This window comes from Tupaia chinensis, unplaced genomic scaffold (assembly GCF_000334495.1).
Source record: "Tupaia chinensis unplaced genomic scaffold, TupChi_1.0 Scaffold000252_1, whole genome shotgun sequence".
NCBI classification, from domain to species: domain Eukaryota; kingdom Metazoa; phylum Chordata; class Mammalia; order Scandentia; family Tupaiidae; genus Tupaia; species Tupaia belangeri.
In genome coordinates, this window is record NW_006159732.1 from 2,182,929 (window position 1) to 2,205,123 (window position 22,195).

Sequence of the window (22,195 nt, forward strand, 5' to 3'; positions counted from 1 at the left end):
TTTCCCTCTCTGTCACATGTAGGTCCTCTGACATTTCACTACACCACATGAAAATAACTGCCCATCGCCAGGACTTCAGTGATAAGCCTAGCCACACAGAGTTAATTCTGGGAGCAGAGAGGTAAATATCTGACTCTTTAGGCGGAGACCTCTAACCCATTTCCCCAAAGGAGGATACCCATAGTCCCCTTCGGAAATGTACTTTGCATGCTTGTCATTTATGTACAGGAATGCAACGTGAAAACCCCATCAGCAGGACGTGTGTTTTCAGTTGTTTGATTTTCAGACCTGTATGTGGAAATAGGTTTGTTATGATCCATCTCTATTCTCATTCACTCGGTTTTTCAAGAATACAAGGGGAAAGCTGGATTAGAATTATTGGCCTTGGGACCGAAGGAGGAAAACAGCCTTATGTAGAAATCCATGCTTCGACCATTGGAACCATCAAAATGAGCAATTCCAATTTTTTTAACTATTATTTCACAAATATTTTATGTGTATGATGAGACAGGAGTGGGGAAGGTAAGAAACGGTTGCTTTGTTATCATTAGTATCTATTAATGTAGGCTTTTGTGATCTCTGGGTAAATCCTTTTTGTCCACTTTATGTTTAAAAGGCAAATACTATGGTGTGTGGGCCAGGGTGGGGAGGGGGGCTAGTTTTAATGTTTTAAATAATTTGAACAAAAAAAAGACTTTAAAAAGATCATTTGTGGGACCATCAGTTAGCATAATGGCTATGTCGCTGAACTCCCATGTAGTCGACCACAGATCGAGTCCCAGACCCGGTGGCTTAAACTCACACCAGGCACGTGTGCGTGCGTGCCCAAGATCCTGAGAGGAGAATAGAAGGGACTGCGGCGTGACCAACCCCCCTGGGGGTGATTTCTTGCTTTCTGTCTCTCTGTCTCTCTCTGTCTTTCTGGTGAGCACATGCGCCCTATAGCAAAAACCTCTCCAGAAAAAAAAAAATATCATTTGTTGGTATTTCATCATTTTTGCCCTTCCATTGGCCCATTGACTAGTACTGTCTGCTCTTAGGGCCATGTTAGGTGGCTACTTAATTCCAGAGTCCTCAAATTTATTGAGCCCAGCTTGGTGCCTTCAGGCAGGTAAGGAAGGCGTTATTGTCCTCACTTTACAGGAAGGGCCATTGGAAATCCCACAAGTGAAATGATGACTTACGGGCCTGTGGCTAACAAACAGAGGACAAGAATCTGCTCTGGGGCCCTGCAGCAGTATCCTCCCACTCCTTCACATGCTTCTCTGATAACAGCAACCCCATGGAGTACTCTGGCCCAGGCATTGTTCTAGTCCCCTCACCTGCATTCACCATTTACTGCTCACAACGCTTCTATTAGTACTATTACGGCCCTCATTTACCACATGAGGAAACTGAGGCAGAGAAGTTAAGCGAGTTGCCTGTGTGCAAGTGGCTGAGTGAAAAGCCGGGATTCCAACCTGGCAGCTACGTTTTTGAAACTCAGCTCTTAAGTTCCATGTTCTGTGGCCTCTCATTGACTCGGCCAGTTACCATCAAAGCCTCAGAGCTCTCAAGGCTGGGCTGAGTACAGGAGTGAGCAGATTCTGTCCAGCGGTAGGAGGCCTTCTGTTCAGACTGCACACACTGGTTTTCCTGGGTATACTTGGAGGTACCAAATTCATCTAGTGAGATTTCCTGCAAGATGCTAGGTAACCTGCCAAAATGTGGGAGTTTTGCGTCATCCCTCTCTATTCTAGCCTTTGCATAGAATCTACCATGCTATTAGAGTAGATAAACATAACTAATTATTAAAAAATATTAAGGTCTCTGATTCTCCTGCATAATGTAAAAGAGAAGGGCCTAGGAAATGCATCTCAGTGGATGATTTACTTGAGTTTGTAGTTTTGTGTTGTAATATGTTATCGTTTGATCAAATGTCCAGTAATCTGCCTATTTCTTCACAAAGAAATTGGACCAAACATGCATGTGGTACCAAGTCCTAGGTGGATGACAAAAGACCACGCATTAAAAGGGACTTTTTTAAAGAGGTTTTTGCTATAGGGTGTGTGTGCTCGCCAGAACAACAGAGAGAGACAGAAAGCGAGAAATCACTCCCCAGAGGACATGGCCATGCCATCTAGAACAATGCCTTATCCTTGCCTTCTCCTCCATTCTCCTCTCTGGATCTTGGGTACATACATGTACACACGCCCAATGTGAGTTTAAGTCAACAGGTCCAGGACTCAAACCGTGGTCGACTACATGGGAGTCCAGAGACATAGCCATTACGCCAACAGCTGGTCCCAAGGGGACATTTTTAAACATTATTTAATGGTGAAAAAAAAATAAAAAACAAGGGTACTGTTTTATGATGTGTGAAAATAATATGAAATTCAAATTTCAGTGTCATAAATTGGGCTTTATTGGAGAACAGCCTAGCCCATCATTACTTTTATAGATAAAGTTTGCTGATTCCTGATTTAGCTAAATGGAAATTCCTCTCTACTCTGTTTTAAGATACTTTATTTTGAATGCATTAATCTTAGATATGCACTTAAGCATCATTCTGGCAAACAAAACAGTTGGCTTCTTACAAAACAAAAACAAAAACAAAACAAGCAAAAGATATTGTTTTATAAATATAGTACCAAAAATTTAAAAATTGCGGAAGATAAGTTTTTAAATTGGTTTAGAGTCCCACATGACTTCTCACTGGCTAGCCACAGACCACCACACCACTGAATGGAAAGACCTCATACTATAAAACCAACATGCATTAAACATTTAGCAAAGGCCAGGTCCTATGATTGGTTTAGAGGATACACTGGAGAAAAAGAGAGAGAGTCCTAATGGAGTGACCTTTACTGGCAACTTGAGTATTAGTTCTCCTTTCTTTTTCTTTTTCTTTAGTTCTTTGCCATAGGGTACGTGCACACACAAGAGAGAGACAGAGAGAAACAGAGAAAGAAAACTAAGAAATCACCACCCAGAGGGGATGGCCACACTGAAAACCCTTCTCCTCCATTCTCTCTTGGGATTTTGGGCATGAACCTGGTGTGATTTTCATATGCACCTGGTGTGATCTTCAAGTCACCAGGTATGGGACTTGAACCACAGCCAGCCATGTGGAAGTCCAGTGTGTTAACCACCACGCTACTTGCTGGCCCTGTTTCTCCTTCTTTAAGAGACTGAAATGAAAGGATTTACTTTTTCCTCCCACCCCTATAGTCTACTTCCTATTTTACCAAACCGTACTGGAGAAGCAGATGAATACTTCTGACTTTTCTGACCCTTGACTGTCTTATTTGTTTTGTCTATGTTCTGTAAGCATAAGCTGCTTGAAGGGGCCTGGTTTATTCATTTAAAGACATCCTTTAGGGTCTGTGACTTAGGACCATGGTCACCAGTTGTGCTTATGACTGCATCTGGGATACAGCTACAAAACAGGTGTTGATCTCTTGTTGGTGTTGATCTCTTGGTGGTACTAATCTCTTGTTCTAAATCTTTAACCTACCATTTAATGAGGTGTCCCTCTGTCAGACACTAGCCTAAGTAGTAGTATCCTCTACAATAGCCCTATAAGACCAACACTGTGGTCTTTATTTAGAGATGTGAGAACTACAGATTTGGAGAGGTTTTAAGTGCTCTATCTATAGCGGAAACTACTCATACTTACTAAATATCCATTTGCTTTGCTGCATTTCCCAGCATTCCTCTCTAGTTTGTTTGGAGTCATATGACTGGATGTGGCCAATGGGAAGGGAGCAAAAACGAAGTAACCACTCATGACTCTGGTCCTTAAAAATATTTTGCATGACCCTCTTTTCTTTCCGGGTAAAGGAGCATGGAGGTAATGGATTCCAAAAGCTGTAACACGTAAGAGGGGGACTATACTACTGACCCATTGCCCAAGTGAGAAATGAACAATTTCCTGTTAAACTGTCCAAGATTTCGTGGCTTATTTATTACTGCAGCATAGCACTACCTAGTAGAATTGATTTGAACCCAAGTCACTCTGACTCCAAAACCCATGCTCTCAGCCACTGTGCCATCTTGTGTGAGGTACTGAGGCCATGGCCACTTTCTAGAAAAAACATTCTTGCTTTTTTAATACTTTGAGATCACTTTACATATTTTTTGAGAGGTTTTTGCTATAGGGCACGTGTGCTTGCCAGAGAGACAGAAAAACAAGAAATCACCCCCCCGAGGGGAGATGACCATGCCGCAATCCCTTCTCTTCCATTCTCCTCTTGGTACCTTGGGCACACATGCACACATGCCTGGCGTGAGTTTAAGCCACCAGGTCCGGGACTTGAACTGCAGTTGACTACATGGGAGTCCAGCAACATAGCCATTACACTAACTGCTGGTCCCAAACTAAGATTATTTTAAGCAACTGTTTTTGAAGCACTTTGAGAAAGAACTTGCTCTGCAAGACATTTTGGAAACCATATCATTGCATCTCCTCACTTTATAGATGAGAAAACAAAGGGGGAGAAAGGGTTGCCCAGGTCACACAGTAAATGATGGTAAACAAGAGGCCACGGTTTGTCTCCTGACTCTCAGATCTGAGTCCTAGAAACTCGGCCACAGAGGTGAAATTGGACACAGATCTGAGTCCTAGAAATTGATCCTCAGAGGTGAAAGGCAAGAACCAGCATCTCTCAATAACGACCCCAGCGTAAGTCCCAATGCTTCCTTGTTGAACATTAACTGGGTCAGTCTAAGGAAAAGGGTGGATGTTAGTCTCACTTAGAAACTACTTAAGACTTCCTGGAGTCCTCATTTTGACACCAAATACTCTGTAGAATCAAATATGATTTTTTTAAAAAATTGTTGGTTTGTTTATAAGTGGTTTTCTTCTTTTAAAAAACAGAGCTAAGGGGAAAAAGGGCTCCCACAATGTCTTGGCTCTCCGGCAGCTTTTACAAACAGCAGCAGCGTGATGAGAAACACATGGCCGACCAGTGCTGGCTGGATAGGTGGGGGGCTTTGCTGCCCTCCAGAGAAACGCAGGGCCAAGCCGCACTGCTCCTGGGGTCTCAGAACAAGGTCATCCCCTCTCCCAGCCTGAGTCAGCTGAGACTGGTGGCTTGTTGTGGGCACACCAGCAGGTCTCGCTTCAGGGGGCTGAGGTGCTGGCCTGGTAACATCTCCTGGGAGTTCATCGCAGCAGCTGTCCCTATCTCACGGTACAAAGGCATGTAAGGGGCACTCAGGAGACTGGAATGGCTGATGGTTTCACCACTGGGCCCTTACTCTGGCAGCCGTCTAGAGAAAGGCATTTGGATATTTTCTACCTGCACGTGCTTGGTGGTTGGGTCACTAACGTGGCAGGAATGTACTTTGTAAAGCCTCCTTTACACAACTACGGTCTGAAAAATGACACGGGCCAGAAGAAGCAGAGTTCAGGACAACCGATATGGGCAGAGAGGGGGACAGAAAGGAGTGCCCACACCCACCTTGGCCAGGCCCTGTGTGGATCAGGGAAACTTTTTAGAATCTCATGAAATGATGATCCTTCTCTAGAACAATGTGCCAGGTCATGTGAAGCACACTATTCTGGGGTCTCTGGGTCCTCCTTGGTCCCATTGTAGATGCAGACCGGGGCCCCCAGAGTTAGAGAAACAGTCCAGGAAGGACATAAGGGGATTTTGTGGGCTAATCAGGGGAGCTTGGTTAAAGTGGGTATGAAGAATTAGGAGCAGGAAGAGGTTCTGGGGTCATCCTTTCACAGAAAAGGGAACTGAGGCAGAGGGCAGAGAACAGACTGTTGCAGAGGTCACAGTGCATTATGTGGAGCCCAGACTCACACTTCCAGTCACCCTCATAACCACAGAGGGGACACTCTGTTCCTCCTGCTTCAATTTTCCATTTTCTAATGGCCCGAGCATCACTTCTAAAAGTAATTATTAGAATTTAACATCACCACAGACTTTCTTCCCTGGTCTCCCAGGCAGTCTAAACTCTAGTCATTGAAAACAGCATTTATGTTTTTCATATGGGACTGCAAACCAGTGCTAGCAATGATGTTGGGTCTCAGGGAAGGGTGGTGGATTCTTGGCTCCCTCTGGGCCCTTCGAGCAAAGTGGCTGGCTGCTATCCTGTTCAAAGATGTGTGTGGCTTCAGGCACTGGTGAGTCTGGGTGTTCTAGGTGGGGCTGGCCCACTGATTTAATTAATGCACTATTTAAAGTGTACACTCAGCGATTCCAATGGGCTGGAGGCAGCTTTCCATTCTCAGTATGAAAATAAACTATCCTAATACGGGTGACAAAGAATGCTTTTTAAGAATAAGGCAAGGCTGTTGAAGGCTTGATCAGAGTGCCACTGAAAGCTTTACTTTTTGAGCAGTAATTTACTAGATGTGAGATGTTGGGTGGGTTGCTTAGTCCCTTCAGGCTGCCCCAATTTTTTAAACAAGGACAATGACAGCACTTCCTTCAGAGGGCTGTTGTGAAGATGAACTGAGTCACATTGGCAAGTGTTATGAACAGTGAGTGCTTGACCACAGAGTGAGAGCTATGTAGGTCTTGATAAATAAATAAAACTTTAAAATAAATGCAAGTTGGTGATTTTTAGTTGTCAAATTCCACTTATCTTACCTACTATGTACGTCCTGAATTCTTCCTACTCGCTCTGCTCACTTCACTGCCACTGGTTTGGCTCGGTCCTTCAGCCCATCTTACCTGGACTCTCACCAACAAACTCAATTAGAAGTAATTGATTTCTCTATCTCTAGCCTTACCATCCTCCACGCTGCTTCTATCCCCTTAACTCTCAAAGCAAGTGTTAAAATGGACTTTCTAACTCCTTCTTTTAAGATAAATGTTTGCTATAGGGTATGTGCGCTCTCCAGAGAGACAGACAGACCAAAGGCGAGAAATCATCCCTTGAGGGGATGGCCATGCCACAATCCTTTCTCCTCCATTCTCCTCTCAGGATTTTGGGCACACATGCCTAGCATGAGTTTTAAGCTGCCCAGTCCGGGACTTTAACTGTGGTCAACTGCATAGGTGTCCAGTGATATAATCATTGCACCATCTGCTGGTCCCTCTAACTCCTTTCTTAAAACTTTTCAGTGACTACCCTATAGGATAAAGTCTATGCCTTACTGTATGTGTCATATTATTTTTCTTATATTTTTATACCTGTGATTGTTTTAGTCCCTGATTACAATATTCTACAATGAACCATATTCTATAATAAATTTACAAAATGTTGATAAATTTTAGAATTCATCCCTCTTCTCTTTACTCCTCTTTTCTATCAGTAGCAGCTTATCTACCCAAAAAGGATTTACAGCCTCTGGTCTATTCTCTCCCTGTACCTACCTTCAGAAGAGGAACTGTTCTTAGTCTCTCTCTTTATCTGTTTACTCATGGGGTCAGACAAGACTTGGTTTAATTTATGACTATTGGCATGGTTTTAAGACATCAGGTTACCCTCTCTTGGCTTATTTTTATTCTATCAGTATTTTTGGTTTTTTTTTTTTCAGCTCTTGTCCTGAAACGAGGGAGCGGTCACCCTTACTAAGTCTTTCAAACAAAGTGACCTGGAAAGGGAGGATTACCGGAGTGACAACCTTCCAGGGTTCCTAAAGTCAGTCTGTTTAGGAGGGAGTGATGGACCCCACATCATGGGTGATATCTATTCTCAAGAGAATTTAGTGGAGCCATTTTGAGATTGGTAGCTCTTTGGGGTTCCTAGGTTCTCTTTGAAAGGAGGATCCTGTGTTCTAGAATCATGAAGCTCCTTTGGAAATCTGCCTCTGTGCTCCATGTGGTTTCGGTATGAACCTTTCTCTTTCATTAGTTCCAGAAAGCAGCAGTTCATTACTTTTCAGGGGTCAAGGTCTCCTCCAGGAACTCCTCGATCTTATTGACGTCGGTCTTCACATCCCCGTTGAAGGTCAGGAAGGGTGGATGGGTGCCAGGGGCTAGGTTGTGCAAGTCGGCTGGCTTTCTGTAAAAAGAGAGAAAGATGCAGATATTAGCTTATTCTGGGGAGCTTCTTGTTCTTGGAAACCTAAGATTTATCATAAATTAGACTCCCCATGCTATGTAGCATGTCTGTCAGCAAAAATAATTTATAGTGTAGGATGTAGGGAAGGGAAGGTTGGAGAATATTCTGAAGGATTTGAGTAAGGTGACTGACTGCTGTTTGAGCCCTGGCCCCAGGGGCTTGAAAAACACTCTGGGTACATGTATGTACATACTTAAGTCCCTATAAGATGGATAAATAGAGAAGGAAGTGCAGTGTGATTACACCCTGTTAGGGAATGCTTTCTCCCTCTCTATTTGTCTGGGTCTCTGGTGAACACATAGCCCTCTCCTCTGGCAATTAAAAATAATAGCATACTGGGGGCCAGCAGATTGGGGTAGTGGTTACATCACTGGACTCTCACATGGCTGACCACAGTCAAGTCCAAGACCCGGTGGCTTAAAACTCACGCTAGGCATGTGTGTGTGTGTGTGTGTGTGTCCAAGAATCAAGGAGGAGAATGGAAGAGAGGGACTATGATGTGGCCATCCACCCTGGGGGGTGGGGAGGGAGTGATTCCTCACTTTCCTTCTCACTGTCTCTGTCTCTGTCTCTGGCAAGTGCATGTGCCCTTTGGCAAAAACCTCAAAAAAAAAAAAAGAGAAAAGAAAAGAAATAATAACATATATTGGATCACAATTTTAGCCTAAGAAATATCTTCAAACAAAAAAGTTGAGAGTTTACCTCATTTGTTTAAGTTAGACTATTCCTATGATGTATAACTTAAATTTTAATATCTAATAATTAATATCTAATATTGGTTAGTCTTTTCTAGACTCATCAGAATACTTTTTTGACCTATAAACAGGCTCTGATAAAGCCTTTGAGTAGATATGAAAATGAAATATATATGTGTGTGTGTGTATGCTTGAAAAGCAAAAGTATTCAATAGAGAAGATGTTTTCAAAAATCTTATTATTGCTAAGTTTCTAACACAGACACACTACAGGTCCTTGTGAAAACTCACAAGTTTACATCTGGCAGACCCAAGTTCAACATCATTGCTCAACAAACACTAGACAGGCTATGTCCAAGGATTCTGCATCAAAATCTACTATTACTGGGAAAAAAGATAGCCGAGTAAAAGTCATAATTCCAGATCCCTTAGGGAAAAGACTAGAACTATGTCTGGTACATAGGAAGCTATCAGCAGACATTCGTTCACTTAAAGGAGTGATTTTACCTGCAAAACTAGACATTGAAGTGATTTTAGCTGTAAAACTAGAAATTGAGGATTGGTCTGAAGTTGGTGAAAACTTCAACATGAAAGCTTTTAGCTTCCAGTAGAATGTGAGGAGAATCAATAGGCAAACGATACTCTTAGAGTGTTGGCATGCCACCATATTATACCTTTTACAGTATTTTTACTTTGTAACTTAATTCAAGAACTCGCTATTCTTTTTTTAATTCTTTTTTATTTTAATTTACATTTAATCACATTTATCTTTACAGTGTACAACATTGCTTTTCCCAGCATGAACACCATGCATATCAGTCAAAATAAAGACATCACTATATACATTATCATCATCAAGAGGAAAAAAAAAGTACTTTTCTGAGAGTTTTTTTGCTATAAGGCGTGTGTGCTCTCCAGAAAGACAGAGAGAGACAGAGAGACAGAAAGTGAGAAATCCCCCCCAAGAGATTGTGGCATTCTCCTCCATTCTTCTCCATTCTTCTCTCGGGATCTTGGGCACGCACACACATGAGCCCTGCATGAGTGTAAGCCACCAGGTTTGAGACTCAAACCGTGGTCAACTACATGGGAGTCGAGCGACATAGCCATTAGCCACCTGCTGGTCCCCCCAAAATACATTTAATTGACAAAAGAACTCCCTATTCTTAAAATGTGACTATTATGGTTCTGTTTTTTTAAGTAGTTATTTTTCTTGAAATATTTAAAAATTCTGTTTAATGTACATAAATCAAAATCTCTTGAGTCAGAAATTATGCCTACTTTTTGACTATGAGGATACTTAAGTATTATCTTAAATAATAAATGACCTACTTTCTAACTAAACCTATCCTCTATTTCCCAATGGAGTTCAATTAAATATAACACTTGCTTTACGAAAGTGATTCTGGGGACCAGTAGATGGCATAATGGTTACATCACTGGACTCCCACATAATCGACCAGAGTCTCAAACCTGGAGACTTAAAACTCACGCCAGGCATGTGTGCCTGCGTGCCCAAGATCCAAAGGGGAGAATTGAGAAGGGATTTCAACATGGCCTTCTCCCCCAGAGGGGGGTGGTGATTTCTCACATTCTGTCTCTCTGTTTCTCTCTGTCTCTCCAGTGAGCACACATCTTATAGCAAAAATCTCTCTAATAAAAAAAGTGATTTCTTGGGAACCAGCAGTTAGCGTAATGGCTATGTCGCTGGACTCTCACGTAGTCGACCGCGGTTCACATCCTGGACCCGGTGGCTTAAAACTCACGCCAGACTCGTGTGCATGTGTGCCCAAGAACCCGAGAGGAGAATGGAAGAGAAGGGATTGCGGCATGACCATCCCCTCTGGGGGGGGGTGTGTGATTTCTCGCTTTCTGTCTCTATGTCTCTCTCTGTCTGTCTGGCGAGCGTATGCGCCCTATAGCGAAAACTTCTCCAAAAAAAAAAAAAAACAAATGATTTCTTTTTCCAACAAACTTTGCTGGGACCAATAGGATGCTTTAAGTGAAACATTCATATAATAGGCAGCAGATTCAGTCCCTAAGAAGACAGAAAGCTTTTGGCATGCCTGTAGGAATCTGGTTAAGACACTAAAAGAAATTTAAGATCACCAAAACAGTGGTGCATTTTTCCCCCTGGGGAAGAGGAGATGCAAAAGTCCTAAATTTTCCAGAGACAATGTCTTAGGTGATGAGGAAGAGGATGAAATCCTGGATCACTTGTACATTTAAATGGATGGACAGTTAATCAGTTGGACTTTCCATACTTAGCCCACAGCACTGCCAAGTAATGCTCCTGGTTTGAACTGGGAACTATTACTGATGGCCCGTGCAGAGGGACATCTTGCAGGTGTGTGGGTCCTGTGAGTGCCCAGGGGTGTGCTTCTACGAGGCCACCAGCTGGTCAAAATATGCAGAAGCAAGGCTGGAACCAAATGAGGAAAAGATAGGTTGGTAATTTGGGGGAAATGCAGAGAGAGAGGGGTGCACAGAGTAAAGGAGGAATAATGACAGAGGCTTCCAGGGGCAGGGCTAGAACATCAGGTTCACCCCAAATGCTCTCTTTGAGAATGCCACATTTCTTATGAGAGTCAGGAGAAGAAAACATTAGGTGGAGGAGCTGTGAAAAAGTAAACACTGTGGGTAGAGGAGTCTGAAATGAGACAAATTCCTGGTGTAATCAATCTGGGAGGGGACGAGAAGAATTTCAATTACGGTGCTCCTCCCCGCTCCTCCCCTGTCGTTCCCAAACACACACTCACCAGCACATTCGGTGGCACTTGGAACCCAGACAATTGGGTTGGAAAGTATTTGTAAAATCTAATTTACTTAGTCCCTTTGTGTACTTTGTATGTGTCCCTCATTTTAGACAATGGAAAGACATTTTTCACTTACTTCTCCTGTGTTTTACAGATGACACAGGCAGCTCTGCCTGGGTTCTCAGCTGCAAGGGGAAATCTCACTGCTTTTGATTTTCAGCAGGCGTCTCTCTGTGGCTTAATGATACTGAAATGTGTTGTCATGGTGGTGGTGGTGATGGTTTCTCCCTGGGATTCTGGAGAACCATGGCCTCTGGAGTCTAGCCCACTTGGGAAGAACTGCAGGAGAATGCCACAACTGCAGGAGCTGGAACCATGGGAGGCCAGGCAGTTACAGCCATCTTTCCTTGCTGACCCTCTCCAGCACTCACAGCATTATATCACTGGTATTGAACCACATATTGCTGGATCTAAATTATGAATTATTTACTGTGTATCAGTCTTCTTTTCGTGTCTGGATTACTAGCTTCATGAGGGCAGGGATAATGCCAAGAGCCAACATGCCTGGAGTTCGTGCTGGGAGCCAAATACTACACAGAATGCAAGTGATTCATGTGACCACCTCACTAAATCCTCACAAAAACTCTACTGATTAAGAAGGTACTATCTTGAGACCAACAGATGGTGTAATGGTTACAACACTAGACTCCCATGTAGTTGATCGCAGTTCGAGTCTCGGATTTGGCAGCCTAAAACTTAAGCTGGGTGCATGTGCATACGTGCCCAAGATCCTGAGAGGAGAATGGAAGAGAAGGAATTGTAGCATGGCCATCCCCCTCGGGGTGGAGGGCAGTGATTTCTTATTTTCTGTCTCTCTGTCTCTGTCTCTCTGGGGAGCACACATGCCCTATAGCAAAAATCTATTTAAAAAAAATGTACTATCTCCATGGTATAGATGAGGAAACTGAGGCTCAGTATGTTCAAGGCCATTCAGCCAATAAACAGTGGTACCAGGATAAGAAATTAACATGTATGTGTGTGTATATGCACATACATATAAAGTTGACCCTCTATATGCATGAGTTCCACATCCACTGATTCTACTAACCATGCATACAAAAAGTAGTTGAAAAAAAATTGATTGCATCTATATTGAACATGTAGAGAGTTTTCTTAGCATTATTCCCTAAACAATACAGTATAACAATGATTTCCATAGCATTTACATTATATTAGGTATTAAAAGTAACCTAGAGGGACCAGCAGTTAGCATAATGGCTATGCCGCTGGACTCCCACGTAGTCAACTGCAGTTCGCGTCCTGGACCCAATGACTGAAAACTCATGCCAGGCGCATGTGTGTGCATGCCCAAGATCCCGAAAGGAGAATGGAGTAGAAGGGATTGTGGTGTGGCCATCCCCTCTGGTGGGGTGTTTTCTTGCTTTTTGTCTCTTTGTCTCTATCTGTCTGGCAAGTGCATGCACCCTATAGCAAAAACCTCTTAAAAAAAAAAAAAGGAACTTAGAGATGATTTAAAGTATTCAGGAGGATGGGTACAGATTATATGTAAATATTATGCCATTTTATATGAGGAACTTGATTTTTAAACATTTTAAAAATTTTGTTATTATTATTCATACATTAAATCACTTAGATACATCATTTAGATTGTGAAGAGACTTTACCCGGGATTTTGGTATTCAAAGGGGCTCCTGGAAGCAGTCCCCTGTGGATACTGGGGGATGGTTGTATATGAATAGATAATATAAACATAAAATATATCGGCAGTAAGTTTTCCTTATTTCTAAAGCTGGAGTGGTGATATTTGCTTGGACTACCTCAAAGTGATGTAAGAGGCGCTAATATCAAAAAGCTGTCTAAGCATTTGAGCAATGCAGGGGTGGTCTCTTTCCATTCTGATCTCCAGCCACACATGCAAGCCCACTTTATAGGTGATGTTCTGAAGACCTCCCATTCTCCAGTGAAGGAAGGTATCCTTCCAAATGTATTGGTCTCCTGCTCTGTTTTGTTATTGAAGACACTAATTATAAAGAAGGTGTATGTTCATTTATTTGACAGATGCTTGCCGAAGATCTGTAAGGAGCTGTCTGTGAAAAAGAATACACAGAAATATAAAACGTGATTGCAGGCCAGCCTCACAGTGCACTGGTTAAGTGTTGTGCACCAGGAGCTGTGTGTGTGTGTGTGTGTGTGTGTGTGTGCCCGTGTGTGGGCACACCCCAAATTCGAATGGGAAGGAGAAATGGAAGAAAAAAGATTGCAGTGTGACCATACCCCAGTGACTGACGCTCACTCCTTTCTCTCTTTCTTTTTCTCTCTTGCTAGTGCACATGCCCTCTGGCAATTAAAAAACTAAAACAAAAAACAAAACCCCAAATACATGATCCTGGCCTGTCCTCAAAGGATTTAAGGTCTCATTTGAAATACAAAACAAACTTTATAATGGATGTGTTATGAAGGACAGTGGGGAGACCTGAGCCAGGTGTGGGCTTTGAGAATGGAAGTCCCTAGTGTGGAAGTAGGATAGTAAGTACAGTGGGAGAATGGTCCAGGCCTGGCAACTGATCAACCATGAGGGGGGCAATTGAAAGGAACTGGAAGACGTTCAGTGCCTTAAAAACACAGAGAGGGGTTCATGAGAAGAGTCCTAACCCAGGGGAAAGTAATGGATACAATTTTAGATATACAGATTTTAAAGTGATACTAGAACAGCCAGTGGAAATACCTGGGCAGTCGTAGAGTTTGGGGTATAGAATGATCCACGTAAAGAAGACAGAGTATGTCAAGTTCACCAGGAAAGAGGGGAGGGACAGAAGATAAATGTTCAGGGAGTGAGTTGAGCTAGTCCTCATTTAAAGGACAGGAAGAAGAAAGATACAGAAAGCATTCCGTAAGAGTGAACAGAATGTGGCTCCTGACAGTTAACAGCCATTAAACTGCACTTCATGAACCAAACACTAGTCACTGTCCGTCCAGTCCTGTAACCTAGAACTCTCACACTAAGGACTGGGAAAGACGGAACAGCAGGGAAAGTAGTCTGGATGCCAACTTCCTGAAGGCTCAGACTCTCACACCTGCAGACCTGCAGGGGCCCTGTGGGTGATGGCACCAGCACTTCTGGAATGGCTAACTACTTTGCAGTTGTCTGTGCCCATGTCTGCATGCCTATTCCTTCCTTCTTCCTTGCTATTCAGGGCAGTGAAGTGCTCAGACCCAAGTGTGGTGCTTGCTTTTGCTGACCCCCTTGTAAGTAAGGGTGCACCCTGAGACCCAGCTCTGGACAATGGGGTGCAAGCAAGAGCTGCTGGAAGCCATGGGAAGACTCTCGCCTTCTCTCATGAAAGACTCTGTTTCTTGTACCTGGACATATTTCTCCTTTATACGGTGTCCTTTACCTTTTCAGATCCACCGTGGTGACATTGAACACGACTCCTTTCAGCCAAAGGATCATAAAGAGACGTTGAGAGAAAGGACAGTTGCCAATGCTTTCGCCATCAATTCCAGCCTAGAAAGAAGAGAAACACAGTTCTGAGTTGGTGTGTAAATTCTAGCAAGAAGGAATGCAGGACTGTGGCACTCAAACACTGGAGAACATGCCAACACCATGTCCCAGCCTTGGAAAGCAGTAGCCCTATGTTACTATTATTCATCATCGTCTTTCTATTGTCCATGCAGAGTAATGACTGGCACCACGCAAGGGCTCAATGAATACTCACCGAACTGAAATAGAGTTTCCAGGAAGGTGATTTTATAGAATTGTAACTTTCTAAAAGCACAGAACCCTAACATCTCAGGGTAAAAAGAGACCTCTGAAATCACATAGCCTAACACAAAGAATGCTGGAACGCCAACTCCTACACCCCCATAGAATTATCTAGTCTGTGTTTGAGTATCTCTACTGCCCAGTAATCTACAGCTCTCAAAGTAGTCTGCCCTAAGGATCACTCTAACAATTAGAAACTCTTTGCTTAGGCTTTACCTGGTCAAAATATGTTCTCCTGTAATTTACCCTCTTATGACCCTGTGGTCTTTGCTCCTGAGACTATCATGAGTACAAATACCTTAGACTTGGATCCTATCTCCCTATATCTAGGCTAGCCAGTAGGCTCAGGACTAACCAACATGCCATTTAGTTATGAACAGCACTTGGCCTTCATCATCAAAAAACCATTCATTTGTTGGGAAACAGCAGTTAGCATAATGGCTATGTCACTGGACTCCCATGTAGTCGACCGCAGTTCGCGTCCTGGACCCAGTGACTTAAAACTCATGCCGGGCGCGTGTGCATGCGTGCCCAAGATCCCGAGAGGAGAATGGAGGAGAAGGGATTGCGGCATGACCATTCCCTCTGGGAGGTGATTTCTCGCTTTCTGCCTCTATGGTGGGCCAGCGCCCCCCCCTTTATGGGAAAACCCTCCAAAAAAAAAAAAAAAAAAAAAAACAAACATTCATTTGTTAAATGATCCTTTTACTCAACAAATACATATTGATTATCAATTATGTGCAAGGAACTGGAGAAAACTGGCCAGGAGATTAAAACAATGCATTTCCTTGGGCTAGCCCCACGAGTGATTAAGGCACTAGACTCCCACATGCGTTACTGCAGTTTGTCGCCCAAACTCAGTGGCTTGAAAATCACACCGGGCATGTGTGGTTCATCCCCAAAATCCCAAAGGAAGACTAGAGGAGAAGGGATTGCAGTGTGGCCCCCTCCCCCCAGTGAGTGATTCTCACTTTCCCTCTCCCTGTCTCTCTGTCTCTCTGAGAAGCACACACACCCTATAGCAAAGATCAAATAAATAAATGCATTTTATCAAGGAGCTTATGGCCTTCTGTGGAGGTGGATCAGGGGATAAGACAGGAACACACATAAAAACAACAGATAATATTATCAAGTGCTTACATACTTCATTCTCATTTTCCCTTCTCATTACTCTCCTCAAAATAACAGGTATTTTGGGACCAGCAGTTGGCATAATGCTGGACTCCCATGTAATCGACCACGGTTCGAATCCCAGACCCCGGGGCTTAAACTCACGCCAGGCATGTGTGCATGCGTGCCCAAGATCTGGAGAGGAGAATGGAGAATGGATTGCTGTGTGGCCATCCCCCCTGGGGGGTAATTTCCCACTTTCTGTCTCTCTGTCTCTCTCTTTCTGGCAAGCACATGCACCCTATAGCAAAAACTTCTCCAAAAAGAAAAATAAATAGCAGGTATTTTTATGACTGAAAGATGAGACTACCTTTATTTAACTTTGGAGTGGGCAGAAAGTTATGAGTTCGATAAAGAATCTATTTCAGCCCCAGCACGGGGGCACAGGCGGTGGGGTGCTGCTGTGGTACTAGGGAGGCTCAGTGTTTGAGTCCCTGCATGACCTGAATGCCAGCGTGCTCACAGGTGTGCCTGTGGTCCTAGAGGACTGTGTGGCTGGCAGGCTGAGTGGGCAATCACGGCAGGGCAAGACTGCCAGGGATCTCTTCTCTCTCAATAAACGGTTTTAAAAAGTATTTATTTCAAGTAAACACAAACGAAAAAGGGAGTAACTGATCTCTGTATTCATTTCAGTTGAGGGATTTATATGTCCTGGTCATAGCACTTACAAGGACAGGTACACTCACTTAAGCCTCTGCTGTTAGCTCCCCTGGACACCTTGACCCCTGCCAGAGGACACCACAGGCAGGCCTGGGAAGTAAAGACCCACAGATGCACTTACAAAACTGCAAACAATATCCAACCAGCAACCAGGAGTGGGGCCTTACTAAAAAAAGAAAAAATATATATTTTTTGAAAGAAAAGGAGAAAGAAAAATGTAATCTCAAAGCTCAATGCATTATTTTTCCCTGGAGGTCTGTTTTCTGTGGCGTTCAGCTGAGAGGCAGCCGATGCCTTCTTTCATGCATTGGAGCCTAATTACAGGCTTATTTCTACCTTGTGAATCGCTCCCAGCAGAGGCTCAGGTTTGTAATGGAAAACGGGAGCCTTTGACAGAGTTGGTTGTAGGTAATTGCTATGAAATTACAGTTATTTCACCTCCCTCCTAACTACCCCCTCGAGCCCTGCTCTCTATTCAGTTCTCACTTTTCCCTATTTCTGAAAGAGAGCCACGCCCCAGGCGCTATAGTTGAGACCACTGGGGCTCCGTGATATAAAATGGCAACAGTGGGAGGACACAATGCGGGTGCCACGCCTGCCCACAGAGCTCAGGTTACTGATAAAGCACTGGCAGACAGGCAGCCACCACCCTAATCACAGCATGGGACTACCTAGGGTTTACGGTTCCTAAGAACTAACTCCCTAAGAAGCACTCAACAGGTACTGGGTACTTAGTCTTTGAAGACATCCTGACAAAGGACATTGTCCCCCAAGGCTGATTATAATGTGACCAGCGAAAAGCTAACAAAAGCCAAAACCCAAACCAAAACTACATCCATGCACTATGTATGCTTTTGGTCTGGTGATGATGGTGGAAGGATAAGGGAATTGAAGGAGGGGCTAGAAAAATCCTAGAATTCTTATTAGCTGGACAAAATTTCATATGATGATAATAATAGCAACTAGTGTCTACAGTCAGGCATTGTTCTAAGGGATTTATATGTAGTACTAACTGCTTTATTCCCCATGAGAAGCCTGTGTAGTGGACTGTTATAATTATCATCCCTTCAAGATGTGGAAACTGAGACAGAAAAGAGCGATAGCTGGCCTAATGGTCTCACCATGATAAAGCCAGGATTGAACCCAGGTGGTCTGACTTGAGATCTCATGCTCTTAGTTGGCATGCTTGGAGTCCAACCTAGAGACCCAGCAAGGTAACAGTTTCTCCCAAGCTCACATGACGTATGCCAGGAGGTGACGGTGTTGAATTGTACACAGACAACCTAACCTGCAGTCCGCATGCACCAGCTATGTTAGCGGCACAGCGTGCAGTGCCCTAGCTCCTGTGTTCTCATTACATTATGTACAATTTTACAGTGTCTTAAATTATGAACCTAGGCCTAAACAGAACGCGTCAAATGGCTGGTAGAAATATGTGAGAGCACCTTCACTGTCCTTGCAGCCCTCTTTCTGCTTCCTCGAATCCCTCTGGAACTCACTAGCACTGTGGTCCAGAGAAGCGAGTTATGCTCAAGGGTGAAATGTGGGGAGCTTGTGGCACCTGGAACATCAACAGAGAAGAAACAGGTGGGGTTTGGTGTGACCTCGCATCCCGAAAAGTGTGGGGAAAAGCCTAGAAGAACTTTGGTTCGAAGGGATTTTGAGCAAGGGGACTAGAGGCAGACAGTGTTCCCCCAAATCCAGATTCCCCCCCCCCCAGAGTCTGTGAATGGGATATTATTTAGAGAGTCTTTGCAGATATAAGCAAGTTTAAGATGAGGTCATACTGAATTAGGGTGGGCTCTAAATATGACTTGTGTCCTTATAAGAAGAGGAAATCTGGTTCCAGATATTCAGGGATGATGGGGGTGTGGTGGTGCCTACCCTATGACATAGAGGGATGATGAATGTGGAGAATGGAGTGATGTCTAAGAGCCAAGGAGTGCCGAGGACGCATGATGACAGACACCAGAGATTAGGACAGACAAGGAGGGTCCTTCCCTAGGTCCTTTGGAAAAAATGTGGTCCTGCCATTACCTTGAATTTACTTAATTTTTTAAGAATTATTTATATTTAACTTTATTTATCATTATCATTATTATTTTCAATTTGACTAGAGAGAGACAGAGAAAGAGGGAGAGAGAAAGTGAGAAAGCAAGCCACCAGGTTCGGGACCTGATGGGAGTCCAGTACCTTTAACCACCACACCACCTGCTGGCCCAATACCATGAATTTAAACTCTGGCCTCCAGAGCTGAGAGAGAATAGATTTCTGTTGTTATAAGCCACACAATGTATGGTAATTTGTAGCAGCAATCCTATAAAACGAACGCAAGATGGCAAGTAGCAGAAGGACAAAGGTTAGGAGCAAATTTCCCAAGTTCATGATTCTGCTTGGCACATAGTTGCTAGTGCCAGCCTGTTCCCTAGATACAGTGTATACACCTTGTAAAATACCACATATAATGTTACATACGGTAATATCGATAGTAGTATTCTGTAATTATATAGTTGTATGGCTTTACAGTAGGTATTGTATGCTGAATAATTCATATTATTTGCTATGAGATATTGCCTTTCATGTGATCTCAGTATGGTGAGCTGGGCTCCCCTGAAACGTGGGTCATATTTATTTACTTTGCCCTCAGTAGCAGTAAGCACAGCTGCCCGTAACTTAGATACTCCTGCCTGTTGAAGTGGATGCATGTTGAGGGGCGGGTGTGATCTCTCTTTTAATGGCTTGAGAATCTCTAAATTCTCTCACTGGCATTTCTTAAGAGTCCTGGGGGAAAGGGAGGGAGGGAGAAGCCCGAGTTGTGTAGCATGTTATCACACTACAGCAGGAGACTGTGCTTCTAGACCCGTCTCTGCCTCCAATTCACCTTGAGACCAGCCTCAGGCAGCTAAGTCATTTCTTGTCTAGGCCTCAGCTGTTGCACCCTATAACTTCTGCAATCATGTTTAATTCAAGTGGCTAATGGAGATTTATTTAAGACAGTGGTTCTCATTTTTTAAAAAAAATATTTGGACCCTTTTATGTTTTTAAAGATTATTGAGGGCCTAGCAGGTGGCCTGGTGGCTAAAGGGGCTGGACTTCCATGTGGCCAACTGTGGTTCGAGTCCCTAACCTGGCAGTTGCTTTTTTACTTTCCCTCTCTCTTTCTCTCTCTTTCTAGTCAAGTTAAAAATAATAATAATAATTTAAAAATTTAAATAAAATAATTATTTTTAAAAAAAGATTGTTGAGGATCCTAAAGAGCTTTTATTTATGTGGGTTGTAGCTCCTGAGGTTTTAAAATTAAAAATGTGCACTAAAATGTTTTAAGTATTTATTTATCCATTTAAGTATAATAAATATGTTACATGTTCACATAAGTAACATTTTAATATAAAATAATTACATTTTCTGAAAACAAAAGAAATTTAGGGGTGACTCGGTGGCACAGCGGCAATGCACTGTTCAAGAAAAGCTAGATTCCACATGGTGACTGTGATTTGAATCCCTGAAACATGCCAGGCACATGCACAGGTACCAAAGATCCAATAAAATAGACCGAGGAAGGGATCATAGCATGACCGGACCCTGTGAGGGTGCTTATCTTTGTCTTTCTCTCTTTTGATCTCTTTCCTTCTCTCTTTCTTATGCACACACACACACACACACGTGATCTATGGTAAATAATTAAAAAAAAAGTTGTAAAGGAAATTTAGTCACAAAATCTTTAATGTCTGCCTTAATAGGCATTGACTGCTACATTCTATCCATCGGTATTTGGTTGAGGAATTTGAAGAAGATCTGGCCTTAGAAAATCAGTATTTGGAAAAGGGAGAAATGTATTAATAATATTTTTCAAATAATTGTGGGTATTCATCTTTAATACCATATTGAAACTCAAAAAATGGTAGTTTATAAACGTTTGAAAGGTCCACAGAGGGACCAGCAGTTAGCGTAATGGCTATATCACTGGACTCCCATGTAGTCGACTGTGGTTCAAGTCTTGCACCCGGTGGCTTAAACTCACGCCAGGCACATGTGCGTGCGTGCCCAAGATCCCGAAAGGAGAATGGAGGAGAAGGGATTGGGGCGTGGCCATACCCCCTGGGGTAGGGGTGATTTCTCGCTTTCTGTCTCTCTGTCTCTCTTTGTCTGTCTGGCAAGCACACGTGCCCTATGGTGAAAACCTCTCCAAAAAAAGACAAAAAAAAGTCCATGGAATTTTAAATCATACCAACAAAATTGTTTCTGTTCCACAAAAACCTGCTCATCCATCTTGTACTTTGAATGGATCATGAGTACTTTTATAACACACAAGTTTGTCATGCAGAAAACTGTTTCGCAGAGGTTTGCAAATCTTCCATTTCATTATAAGATACACTTCTAAAATTCCTTCATTAAAATCACCACTAATCTCATCAAAATGTTTAAGTATAGCCATGCTGTCAAGCTCCTGATGCTGGCGACATGTTTTCCAAAACTCTAATTTCCTCTTGAAAGCTTGCATTTTATTATTGACAATAAAAATGATCAGTTGCTATTCTTGACATGACAAGCTCATTTCATCGTTTCTTTTTTTTTTTTTTAAGAAATTTTCTGCAGGTACTGAAGTCTGAGTAAGCATAGTGTGTCTGCCCATTGCTCTTTCAACTGAAAGCTGTGGCCAGTGACAGAGGCAGCTAGTTTAGCTGGAAACTCAGTGACACAATGCTTTCCCTTCACCACCTTCTTTCTTTGGAATGCAGCCAAAGAGCTCCTGTGCATTTCCCATTTTACCTGCCAGAATGTGAAAAAACACTAGGCAAAGGTTGTGATGCAATACAGTGTATAATTTGTGCTGCTTCATCAAGGGCATGCATAGCTCAGACACTCTTTTTCCTGCCCATACAAGATAACTAGTACCTATTTGTACCATGGCTGTATTTTGTCCCATGGCAGGATTTATGAACCAGCAGTATTTCCCATGAAATGCTCACCCCAGAGAAAGCAGCATACCAAATGGATATAACTTTAGGGACCCCAGGAGCCCATGATCAACGTTGGAGAACTGTTGGTGGCAACCATGGACCAGGTTCCCAGAGCGCAATCTCCAGACGACGAGGGGAGCCTGACCATGACCTAACAGTCACC

General features: G+C 43.1%; 1 protein-coding gene across 1 annotated transcript in view; it reads right to left on the reverse strand.

Moving 5' to 3' along the window:
- CLIC5 (CLIC family member 5) overlaps positions 1-22,195 on the reverse strand; it is a 110,269-nt gene that overhangs the window by 31,920 nt on the left and 56,154 nt on the right. Inside the window, exons 2-3 of the mRNA XM_006149073.2 lie at positions 14,874-14,983; positions 7,822-7,947 (exon numbers count right to left, since the gene is read on the reverse strand). Coding sequence (XP_006149135.1) covers positions 7,822-7,947; positions 14,874-14,983 — 236 coding nt within the window. The remainder of the gene's footprint in view (positions 1-7,821; positions 7,948-14,873; positions 14,984-22,195) is intronic.